Source organism: Gekko japonicus, unplaced genomic scaffold, assembly GCF_001447785.1.
Source record: "Gekko japonicus isolate JY-2015 unplaced genomic scaffold, Gekko_japonicus_V1.1 scaffold3008, whole genome shotgun sequence".
NCBI classification, from domain to species: domain Eukaryota; kingdom Metazoa; phylum Chordata; class Lepidosauria; order Squamata; family Gekkonidae; genus Gekko; species Gekko japonicus.
In genome coordinates, this window is record NW_015165914.1 from 5,396 (window position 1) to 17,375 (window position 11,980).

The window sequence follows — 11,980 nt, forward strand, 5'->3', positions numbered from 1 at the left end:
TACCGTGGACTGCCAAAAAGACAAATCGGTGGGTTCTAGATGAAATCAAGCCTGAATTCTCCCTAGAAGCTAAAATGACTAAACTGGGGCTAACGTACTTTGGTCATGTTATGAGAAGACAAGAGAAGACACTGGAAGAGACAATCATCGAAGAGACACTCCTCAGAGCGGTTGCTCAGTGGAGCAGGCTTCCTGGGGAGGTGGTGGGCTCTCCTCCTTTGGAGGTTTTCAAACAGAGGCTAGATGGCCCTCGGACAGCCACGCGGATTCTGTGAACTGAGGCAGATTATGAGAAGGGAGGGCAGGAAGGGTTGCCTCAGTGCTTTGTTCTCGTGGCCCTTTCTTGCATGCCCTGGGAAATGCTGATTGCCACTTTAGGGTCAAGAAGCAATCCTGGAGGTTTTTTGACATCTTCTGGGTGTGGAACAGGGGGTCACTGCGGGTGTGGAGGGGGAGGTATTTGTGAATTTCCTGCATTGTGCAGGGGGCTGGACTAGATGACCCTGGAGGTCCCTTCCAACGCGACGATTCTATGCTAGGACAAGTGGAAGGCAGCAGGAAATGAGGAAGGCCCAACAGGAGACGGATGGACTCAGTCAAGGAAGCCACAAAGGCCCTCGGTTTGCAAGACCTGAGAATGGCTGTCAAATATTAGGAGGTTTTGGAGGACATTCATTCATAGGGCCTCCATAAGTCGGAAGCGGCTTGACGGCACTTAACTTGCATGCGTAGAAATGTCTGGCTCTCCAAGTGGGGTTGCCAGCTCTGGGTTGGGGGGGCGGGTTTTGGGGCGGGACTTCAGTGGGGGATAAGGCCATTGAGATCACCTTCTAGAGCCACCCTTTCCTCCAGGTAGATTGACCTTTGTCACCCGGAGATCAGTTGTAACAGAGGGAAGTCTCCAGCCACCATCTGGAGGTTGGCAGTCCCATCACCAAGGTCCATGCCCGGCCTCAAGGAACTATTGTCTGAACGCAGCCACAGAAGCCCCCGCATGTCATCGGTAACTGGTTAAGGAGAAATGTGCATGAGTCCTCCGTTGTGGCAGGGTTCGTGCCCCGCTTTCCCCACCCTCCTCTCCACACCGAGAACCACTGGGGTCAGGGGTCATTTCGTAGAAAAAGAGGTGCAGGAGCTCATTAGCGTAACTCATTAGCATGACTTATTTGCATATGCCACACCCCCTGACATCAGTGGAAGTGTGTCAGAAGGCAACACCCACCGCTCAGGCTCCACTGGACTGTTTTGGATTGCTAGCTATTGGGGGGGGGGGACGTGCAGATCTGTCCTCGCGGAGGAAGGAGAGCTTGTACCTGAATAAAACTTGGTCTTAAAGGTGCCAGTGGACTGTTTTGGACCGGGGGGGCGGGGGGGGGGCTCTGCAACTTACCTGGCTGCTTCTTGCTCTGACTGAGGGCTGCTGGGAGCAGGGGGTGGGGCTTGTTGCATGTGCCCACCCCCTGGGCTCTTTACTGCCGGAGCTCCGCTCCTGTGCGCCCCTGCAGGAAATTACCCCTGAGCACAGTCATGTATAGAGTTTACACCCTCCCGAGTTAACCGGATTCCAGGTTTAATCCTGCCATTTGGCTGTAAACTGATTCCAGCAGTACGTCCCAGATACAGTGAGAGTGAGGTTCTTGTTGGGAAGGAATGCATGCTGGGCTGTGAAGGGTCTTATGTATGACTGCCAACTCAAGGTAGGGAAATTACCGTGTGTGTGTGGGGGTTTGAGCCTGGGGAAAGCAAGGTTTGAGGAAAGGGAGGGACCTCAGTAGAGTATAGTGGAGGGGTGTCGAACTCATTTGTTATGAGGGCCGGATCCGACATAAATGAGACCTTGTTGGGCCAGGTCAGGTGTGTCATAAAATGTAATGCCAGGTAGCGGAGATATAAACTTTATAAAGGACCCAAACACAAAGGTTTTTTTTTACTTAAAATAAAAACATGCTTAAAACATTAGCACTCTTGCAATATTTTGTTTATTTAACTGTGTCTGATAACTGACACCTCTTGCTCCAAATTATTGCGTCAAAATGTCTGTGCTGTTGCAATCTTGAGTATGCTGTTCAGGTGTGCATCTGTAAGCTGCAAACCAGCAGCAGAACTGTAAGAAGAAGCAGAAGACAGCCAGTTCCACTGTGGGCCTGATAGAAGCCCTCTGGGGGCCTCATCTGGTCCCCGGGCCACATGTTTGACACCCCTGGTATAGTGCAACAGTGTCAGGTCCCTGGCTAAAACACTCTCCACACACACTATTGGCAGTGAAATGCTTTATTGAAGATATGCTCGCTGTAGGTACGAGGACTTTTGTTAGGACTGAAGAAAATGGCGGGAAATTACAGGCTATAGGTAAAATATACAGGTTATAGCATAAAATTCCACACTCATACGTCACACCTAACCCCCAGCGTTACTATGGCAACACAGACAGATATATGGTGCCCTATCTAACCTAGCCTAGGCACAGAGAGTCTTCAAGGTCAATCACACGAGAACCAACTCTTGGGGCACAGCTTAAGGAATGATGATGGCTACTACCCCCATGCACTGCAACAACACGCACCCCCCCCCAGGAATTCAACATGACAAGCGAAGGGAAAGCAGAACTTAAGGAAACGAACGTTAGGGCTGAGCTTGACAAATCGATTCCACTTTCCAAAGCAGCCATTTTCTCCCGGGGCACTGATCTCCCTGTAGTCTGGAGATCGGTTGTAATTCCAGGGGATCTCCAGGCCCCACCTGGAGGATGGCAACCCTAGTCTGACATGTGTGCTTTGTGACTCACAGGCTAGGCCATCGAGTTTGGTGAAACCGGTGGCTTTGAGGAAGCTTCCAGGCAGATACCTCGCCCACCAAGAGGGCCTGCCGTCCCTTCCAGTTCCGCCACTCCAGCAGACCTTGGATCGTTACCTGTTGGCGGTGCAGCCCATCATCAGCGAGGAGGAGCTGAACCACACCAGGCAGCTGGTGGAGGAGTTTCGGAGGCCGGGCGGTGTCGGGGAACGCCTGCAGAAGGGGCTGGAGAGGAGGGCTCGGAAACATGAGAACTGGGTGAGTGGCCGGCTCGGGTCCCAGAGGAGGTCGGAACAATAAGGGGGTGGCTTGGGCCTGATTCATATGTGCAGGAGAAGAAGGTGGCCGAATGGGCTGCACTGCTTCAAGCCGCTCGTGGAGAGTGACGTTCTGGTATTGGAGTGTTCCCCTGTATTTAAAAAAAAAGAAAAATCACTCCCTGAAAATAGAAAAACAGCAAAGGGCAAAGGTGTGGAGTCTTTTGCCTTGTTTCTACTTGGAAGTAGCATTTTGCTCAAAAGGAATATGCAAAGCTAAAATCTACCATGTATAGTCTCAAGTGGTGCCTTACGTTGTACTCCCTGGTTTCCTTGCGTGTGTGAACTAGACCTAAGATTGAACAATCTATAACTGACTTTTGACCCGGGGATCCCTTAATGTACGAATACTGCAGAATCTGCCTGTGTACCCTTGCGCTTCACCACCAGAAACTGTAACCTCGATCCTGCCTTCGTGCTGACCTTAGGCTATTAAATCAACCCCTCTTGTCTTCCCAGCTCTCGGACTGGTGGCTGAAAACGGCATACCTGGAGTATCGTCTCCCTGTGGTGGTGCATTCGAGTCCTGGCGTGGTATTGCCCAAGCAAGATTTTCAGGATCGGCAAGGCCAGCTGAGGTATACCAGCTTCCCGGTTTCTAGCCTCTATGATACATCTGACGATCTGTTCTCACTGTTTGTGTTTTTTGGTTATCAGTCTTAGAATGTGCAGCCAGTATGTATTTTCTCTCCCCCGCAAGCCTCCAAATTGAAGTTGGAAAACCATGAATGCAGACACTGTTTTTTCTGCTCTTATATTAAAAAAAAACCTCTTTCCCCCAAGAATCAAAAGGTAGCTGTAGTCATGGTTTTCAAGCTTTAATCTGTGGTCATTCTGGGCAGTGAAAGCCCATGCTAACAGAGTGTTGTCTGTCTGTCTTCCAAGGATGTGGCCAGAATGGAGCGAGTACAGAACAATGAGGATGATCAGGGGCCTGGAGACCAAGCCCTACAAGGAAAGGCTGAGGGACTTGGGGATGTTCAGTCTGGAGAAGAGGAGGTTGAAGGGGGACATGATTGTTCTCTTGAAATATTTGAAGGGCTGTCACTTAGAGGAGGGCAGGGAGCTATTCCTGTTGGCAGCAGAGGAGAGGACTCGCAACCATGGGTTTAAATTATGGGTGGAAAGATAGCTGCTGGATATTAGGGAAAAAATTTTACTGTAAGAGTAGTTCAGCAGTGGAATCAGCTGCCTAGGGAGGTGGTGAGCTCCCCCTCACTGGCAGTCTTCAAGCAATGGCTAGACAAACACTTGTTAGGGATGCTTGAAGTTGATCCTGCGTTGAGCAAGGAGTTGGACTAGATGGCCTTGTATGGCCCCTTCCAACTCTGTGATTCTCTGATTCCTGCTACATTTTTGGCATCAGTAGGCAGTAGAACAAAGGTGCTGGATTTGTACAGTTACACTGCATTTTACGAGGATTTTGAGGCTTCTGTTCCCCTCCCCCTTTTAATTTTGGGACACTTTGTCAATGTCAGTTTTATTTATCTGGGTCACTTATACGCCTCCTTTCCACTTTGGAAATATGTGCCTGAGCAGCCTGCATATTAATGAAAAGGAATGGGAACGTAATGGGAACATTCAAGACTCATCGACATATGCAGTTCTACAGATTCCATCTCGAGAAGACTTCGAGAGTTGGAGCTGGCCCCGGGAGAAGCAGTTTGGTCTCAGACGTAGATCTGTAAGACCCAGGTTCAAATTCGACCATGCGATGAAGCTCGCTTGGTGACCTTTTTAGAAATAAATTTCTCCCGCTTATCATGTAATTCTCTCCTCTTCCCCCCTCTCCTCACAATAACAACCCCGTGAGGTAAGTGTAAGCTGAGGGAATGTGACAGGCCCAGGGCCCCACTGGTGGGTTTCCTGGTCCCACTGATGGACCTCCTGATGGAACTTGGGGTTTGGCCACTGTGTGATGTAAAGTATTGGGCTGGATGGGCCATTGGCCTGATCCCACATGGCTTCTCTTATCTTCTTATATCGCCCGGCTGCCTTCCAGGGCAGAAGGGGTGATTTGAGCCTGCTTGTCCCAGGTCATAGTCTGACACTTTAACCACCACCGCCATACTGTCTCAACCTAACCTACCTCACAAGGCTGTTAACAAGGATAAAATGGGAAAGGGAGAATTATGGACACCGCCCTGAGCTATAGGAGGAAGGGCGGTGTAAAAATGCACCAGAGAGATAAATAGAACTTAGCAATAATAGCAATAAGGGATCTAACTTGAATGAAATACAATTAAGGTGCCCTTGTGGACACACCGTACGGTCGATTTCCTGGGTGGCGCATTGTCGATCACTCTTCCTTTGCCCCAGTCTTGGGGTGATCTCTGCGGCTGTTGCTGAAAGGGAAGCTCTGACCTTTGTACAGGATCCCCTTTTCCACACTCGGCCGTCCTCCGTTGCGCCTGTCGCCTTTCATCTGTTCTCCAGCGGTGCTAAAAATACCAGCCAATCCAAGGAAAGATCAGGCGGGCCTCAGCGTAGAAAGAATCTCTCCTCTTTGGAGCAGTGCCCTGTCCGAGGCCGGCTGGCTGGCAAGAGTTCAGGGCTGAGCCCCTGGACCCGTTTGGAAGCCAAGGCCAGATCCCCAATAAATAAAGCGAGGGATTGGACAGGGCTGCGGCCTTTGATCAGTAGATTTCAGGCGGCTAGCCAACGTCTGTTTACTTGGGAGTCAGCCGTGTTGAACAAAGTAGGACAACCTCTCGGTAAACGCTGGCACTGCAGATGCACTGCAGCTTGGTTTGGAAGCTGGTCTCGTGTGTGGGGTGTAATTATTTTTGAAATAAATGAAAACTTTAATTGATGAAGGGCGAGGGCCCCTTTAAAGGCGTGAGGTTGGGGATCAAGGGTGCCCACTCACTTTGCTGGGTGTTTGGAGTGGGGTTGTAACAGGGAATGAAAGGGGAAAATATTAATTATTTTCATGCTTTCAGGGAGGGGCCGTGGCTCTACGCTGGAAATTACTGTCCCAGGTTCAGTCCCAGCCTGTCCTCGGCCGTTAAACAATTCTTGATAGATGGTATTGGGAAGGATCTGTCTCAGCCCGGAACCCCAAAGAGCAGTTGCCAGTCGGGGTGGTCAAGTGAGCCAGAAGGACCAGTCTCTGACTCCACATAAGAAGGGTTGCCAACATCCAGGTGGGGCCTGGAGATCTCCTGGAATGACAACTGTAGTCTGCAGAGCTCATTTCTCTGGGAGAAAATGGCTGCTTTGGTGTGTGGGCTCTATAGTGTTATACCCTGCTGAAGTCCCTCCCCCCAACTGGTCTTCAGGCTCCACCCCCAAATCTCCAGGAATTTCCCAACCTGGAGTTGGCAATCCTACACATACCAAGACTCTGCCTTGCTTCAGTGTCCGAATCTTTCTGTTTGCTGCTGCTGCTTGCTGGGGGTTAGCAAAGCTGGTAGACAGATGAGCAAGGAAACCGGTATAATCAGTCAACAGTGCTGACTGAGCCAAGAGTAAGGGGGTGGCCCATTTGGCTGCCAGTCCCTTTAACAAACTAATGATGAAGCACACCTTGGTTTCGTTGTTGGGGAAGTCTCTAGCACGCAGCTCAATGTAGAGTTTACACTGTGCCAGAAAGGCCAGAAATCTCTTCCACATTGCCACCAAACTTTTCAGGTGGGCTTACCGGGCATTTGGGTGGCGCAACAGTGGCAGCGGTGGCAGCTTGCTGTATTTGTTGTTGCAGGTGAGCAACCAGTTGCGTGAGGTGCTGCACCTGGTTGAGCAGGTCTGTCAGCAGTTTAGAGCCACCACTTGCCCCTTCTTCCATCTTGTGGAGCGAGTATGTTGGGGTGGACGCAATCTGTCACAGGCTGGGGTGCAAGTCAAATTGGGCTGGCTGGGCCATTAGCCTGATCCCACATGGCTTCTCTTATCTTCTTATATCGCCTGGCTGCCTTCCAGGGCAGAAGGGGTGATTTGAGCCTGCTTGTCCCATGTCATAGTCTGACACTTTAACCACCACGTCATACTGTCTCAACCTAACCTACCTCACAAGGCTGTTAACAAGGATAAAATGGGAAAGGGAGAATTATGGACACCGCCCTGAGCTATAGGAGGAAGGGTGGTGTAAAAATGCACCAGAGATAAATAGAACTTAGCAATAATAGCAATAAGGGACCTAACTTGAATGAAATACAATTAAGGTGCCCTTGTGGACACACCGTACGGTCCGGAAGAGGCCAAGGTCACGAGCCAAGAAGACGGTGCAAAGTCTAAAGCCAAGCCAGGGTCAGGAGCCAGGAACACAGAGCCAAGTCCAAAGCCAGGGGGTCCGAAGGTCTAGATGCAAGAGCGGAGCTGAAGTGGATGCAAGCAGCATGAAACTGACTCATTGCTTCCACAAAGGATACTGCCCAGAGTGTGGAGTTAAATGCTGCTACCAATTAGCCAAAAAAGCCAGAGAAGGGGTCACAGTGTACAGATACATGCCAACAGACCAAAAACCACTGTGGTAAAATTAACAATGACACATTTAATAATTCTATGAGCATCAATTTGTGAAGCTATTAATCTTACAATATGGTAAAAGAATTCAGGCATGGGCAAAGCATAGTCCAACATAATCATATCCTCGATGAGCACACCGGTTTTTACACTCATTTCACCAGTCTTCCTCATGAGTAAGAAGTCTTATAAAGTTGGAAGATGTCAACCTCTTGATTCAGCTTAGTTTCTTTTTTTAAAACAGTATAGCTTCTTTTTTGTTTTTTTCTTAGTCAAATCCTCTTTCAGTTCCATTGCAAGTACTTGAATAGGAGCAAGCCAATTACTAAATTTGTAGTCGTAGCAACCAGTCCAAAATTTTTGGCAGCAACAGGCCTACTTTGAATTGGCTGGCATTTGCTTTCTGACTCACGTTGTTGGCTAGTAGCTCTCTATTAGGGAGATGTTCTTCACTTCTCACAGAGTAAGTTCCTTGAGTTGGTTTCCAGCATGTCTTTTGAGTGCAGGTGTACTTTTGCTTGCTTCACTTTCACATTTTTGTGTAGCCGAGGGTTCTCCCCTCCTGTGCTAGCAGGACCCAGGCCAGCAGTCCCCAACACACGGCCACTGGGCAGCATGACACCCATCGTCGCTTTTCCTGGCGGCTACCAAGCCCTTTTCGAAAGTGGGTGGGGCCCAGTGAGGCTTTTGCCCAGCAAGACTTCTGATTGGCCGTTGGAGATGCGATTCGCCGTGCAGATTTTTCAAGACGTTGCTTTGGCAGGAGCTGCCACCACAGCGCCGAGATCTTTACTGTGTGGCTGGAAATACGCTGTGGCAGCGCTTTTTTTGATAAGCTGTGGCAGCCCTTTTGTGGCTGTGCCCACCACACTGTGTCAGAATTTCAGAAGCACCCTCAGGCTCAAAAAGGTTGGGGACCCCTGGCCTAGGCAGTTGCCGTTCAGGAAGCACAAGCCAGTGGGCCATTTGTGGGCCTGACTATACAGTACTCAGGAACGTTGAAAAACCTGGCTGTCGGGTAAACTTGTCCCCTGAGAGCTTGGTCTCTGGGGAATTCTGAAGGCTTCCGCAACAGGCAACCAAATATGGAAGGACTGGTGTTCTCTATCTGTGTACGTGCAGACATCCCTATGCACAGTTCTGGGGTGTGTGTGTGGAGAGGAGCAGCTGGCTGGTCTCCCCAGCGGTTTATTTCCCCTGGTCTCTCTCTGACTGACTGTCCCTGAAAAGTACTGAGAAACGTTGAGTGATTTCAGCAAAGTACTTTTATTAGGATAGAACAAGACAAAGAACTGCCGGCTCGCAGGCCGGTATATATGCCCAGAAAAACCACCACCAAAACACACCCATGATATTTGTAGGCTGGGGGGGGGGCTTTGAGAACACATTTAAAGTTAAAGTTGCTTTCTTTCTCTGCACCCCCCTCCCCCCACCTCAAGCCTGAGGCTAAAGACCTGTGAGCTAGCTCACACTAACTCAGCTTAGGGGGAACACTGGCAGTGATGGCTTCTTCATACTCCATGAGATTTCCGTGCCCTCCAGCTTCCTTTGCCAGGTGTCAAGAGGAGCCTTCGGCATGCTAGGGTTCTCATGCACTAGGTGTAGAGATGTGAAGGCCCAGGAAAAAAAGGCGGAGTACATTACAGTCCCCATCTCCCAAACCTCTAGGGAAAACTAGGTGCTAGGGAGAGAAGGTGGCTCAGAAGACTCTCCTTCTTCTTCCCTCTAAGCTGTGGCGTCTTGTGAGCAAAAATTCTGCTTGGTGAGCCGCTGGCATTAAAGTTGTGAGCGAGCGATTGGGCTGCTGCATGAATCAGTTTGCTCTGGAGCCCTCCTTCCTGAGCGAAGACAAAAAATGTGTGAGCCGGAGGCTAAAGACCTGTGAGCTAGCTCGCACTAACTCAACTTAGGGGGAACACTGGCAGTGATGGCTCCTTCATACGCCATGAGATTTCTGTGCCCTCCAGCTTCCTTTGCCAGTTGTCAAGAGGAGCCTTCGGCATGCCAGAGTTCTCATGCACTGGGTGTAGAGATGTGAAGGCCCAGAAAAGAACCGGAAAAATTCGGGGGGGAAACCCGTTTTTCTCCTGAAGCCTTTTTTACTTTTTCCCAAAAATTTGGAAAAATTGAAAAAAGAAAAGAAAATTGATTATGTAACGTTTTATTTCACCCAAAAATGTCCGCTTTTTCCTGGAAAAACCCAGAAAAAAAAACGGGTTTTTTTCCGAGCTTCAAAATGTCTGGAAATTTTACATCTCTAACTGGGTCCCCTTGGTAGCCGGGCTCTCGCAAGTAATGAGGAACAGAGGTTGTGAGAACAGGGCTGCTGTTGACCTACCAAAACTGCTTAACATCCTAGTCCTCAGTGACGTATGTGTCATTTAAAGTTTCCCCCCTGGCTTTATGTTGGAGATGGTGATTCGAGAATGCTGTTTCAGTAGAATAGGGGTCACTCCACCCCCCTTCCTCTATATTGGGTGAGGAGCACAATAACCACATCAGTCTCCAGCATGGTGTAATGGTTAGAGTGTCAGTCTAGAATCTAGAGAACCAGGTTCGAATCCCCATGCATCATGGAAGCTTGCCAGGTGGCCTTGGGCCAGTCACATACCATCCGTCTCACCTTCCTCAGAAGAACAAAGTTTGAGTCTAGGGGCACCTTTAAGTCCAACAAACTTTTATTCAGGGCATAAGCTTTCTTGTGCAGGCACACTTCTTCAGATACATTGAAACGGACGTTGCCAGTCCATACGTACAGGTAGAGGGTGAGCAGCAAATTAGCATACAGCATAATAAAGTTGTTTGGCAGATGCAAGGACGAATGCTGATACCCGGAATAAAACTTTGTTGGTCTTAAAGGGGCCACTGGACTTGAACGTTGTTCTGCTGCTTCATACCAACATGGCTGCCCACCTGAATTTATCTGAAGAAATGTCTCTGAAGAAGTGTGCATGCACAACAAAAGTTTAGACCCGGAATAAAACTCTGTTGGTCTTAAAGGTGCCACTAGACTCCAGCCTTGTTCTGCTGCTTCAGATAAGGTTGCCAAGTGAAAAAATCGCCGCAGCGGGGGACTCCCGGCTTGTGGCTTGAGCATGCCACATGCACGTCACCAGGAAGTGACGTGACGATGCCGGGCACGCTGGGGGCGGGGCCACGACTAAACCATAGAGTTTTCCCGTGGATGGTCGTGGCCCCGCCCCCAGTGTGCCCGGCGTCATCACGTCACTTCCTGGTGACATGCACGTGGGGGTGGGGTTCCCCCAGGGCCCAATCCACTGTCGGCGGGGAACGGGCCTCTGGGGCGGGGGTTTCCCCGTCCCCCGGGGGGACTTAGCAAGCCTAGCTTCAGATCAACATGGCTGCCCCACCTGGATGTATCTTCCTCACAAGGTTGATGTGGGGATGGAAAGAAGGAGAGGGAAATTATGTTTGTTTGTTTTTTTAAATAGTTTTTTACTGCACAAATAATCACAAACAGTTGAAATTATGTACAACAAAGTAACAGAAACGATCAAGGAATAATATCCAGTTTCAAATGCTTGTATTATTCCTATAACTAGCAGTAAAGCACGTTGTGAAAGCAACACAACGGGATCTAGAAAGAGGCTCTGGGGCAGTGCTCTGGCTTTGGGCAAACAGTGTCAATTTGCTGTGGTGACCTTAGCAGGGTATAATGACAGAGTCCACTGTTTTCTCCAGAGGAACTGATCTCTGCTACCTGAAGAGCAGTTGTAATTGTGAGTAATCTGTAGCCCTCACCTGGAGATTGGCAACAATTGTTACCCAGGACAAAATGGCTGGTTTGGAGGGTGGAGTCTATGGCATTCTACCTGTCTGAGGTCCCACCCCTCTGCAAACCCCACCCTCTCCAGGCTCCACCCCTCAAATCCCCAGGAATTTGTCAGCATGTAGTTGGCAACCCCATCTCCTTCCCAGCTAGCCACCAACCTACCATTATCTGCCCCTTTGACTTCAGCTGACTTCTGCCCTCCCTTCTGCAGAACAGTTGTAATACTGAGTGCTCTCCAGCCCTCACCTGGAGATTGGCAACAATGGTTCCCTATGTGAGACTGACTGGTTTGGAGGGTGGAGTCTATGGCAGTGTACCTGTCTGAGGTCCCACCCCTCCTCAAACCTCACCCTCTTCAGGCTCCATCCCTCAAGTCTCCAGGAATTTCCCATCTGGAGTTGGCAACCCTATCAGGATTGGCCCCAATGTGTTTTCTCCCAAAGGCCAAAGTAGGTGACAGGACCAAGCTTAGTTGCCTACCAACAGGCACTGAGGGGAATGTAGGGTTGCCAGCTCTAAGGAGGGAAATACCTGGAGGTTTGGGGGGTGGATTCTGTAGAGGGCCGGGCAACGGAGGCATCGGCCTTCCGTCGCCCGCCTTGCCCCCCCAATC

General features: G+C 49.8%; 1 protein-coding gene across 1 annotated transcript in view; it reads left to right on the forward strand.

The window, feature by feature from the left end:
* Nucleotides 1-2,787: 2,787 nt before the first annotated feature.
* Nucleotides 2,788-11,980, forward strand: part of CRAT (carnitine O-acetyltransferase) — a gene marked incomplete at its 5' end in the record, with an annotated part of 46,297 nt that continues 37,104 nt past the window's right edge. Inside the window, 2 exons of the mRNA XM_015411404.1 lie at nucleotides 2,788-3,051; nucleotides 3,570-3,736. Coding sequence (XP_015266890.1) covers nucleotides 2,788-3,051; nucleotides 3,570-3,736 — 431 coding nt within the window. The remainder of the gene's footprint in view (nucleotides 3,052-3,569; nucleotides 3,737-11,980) is intronic.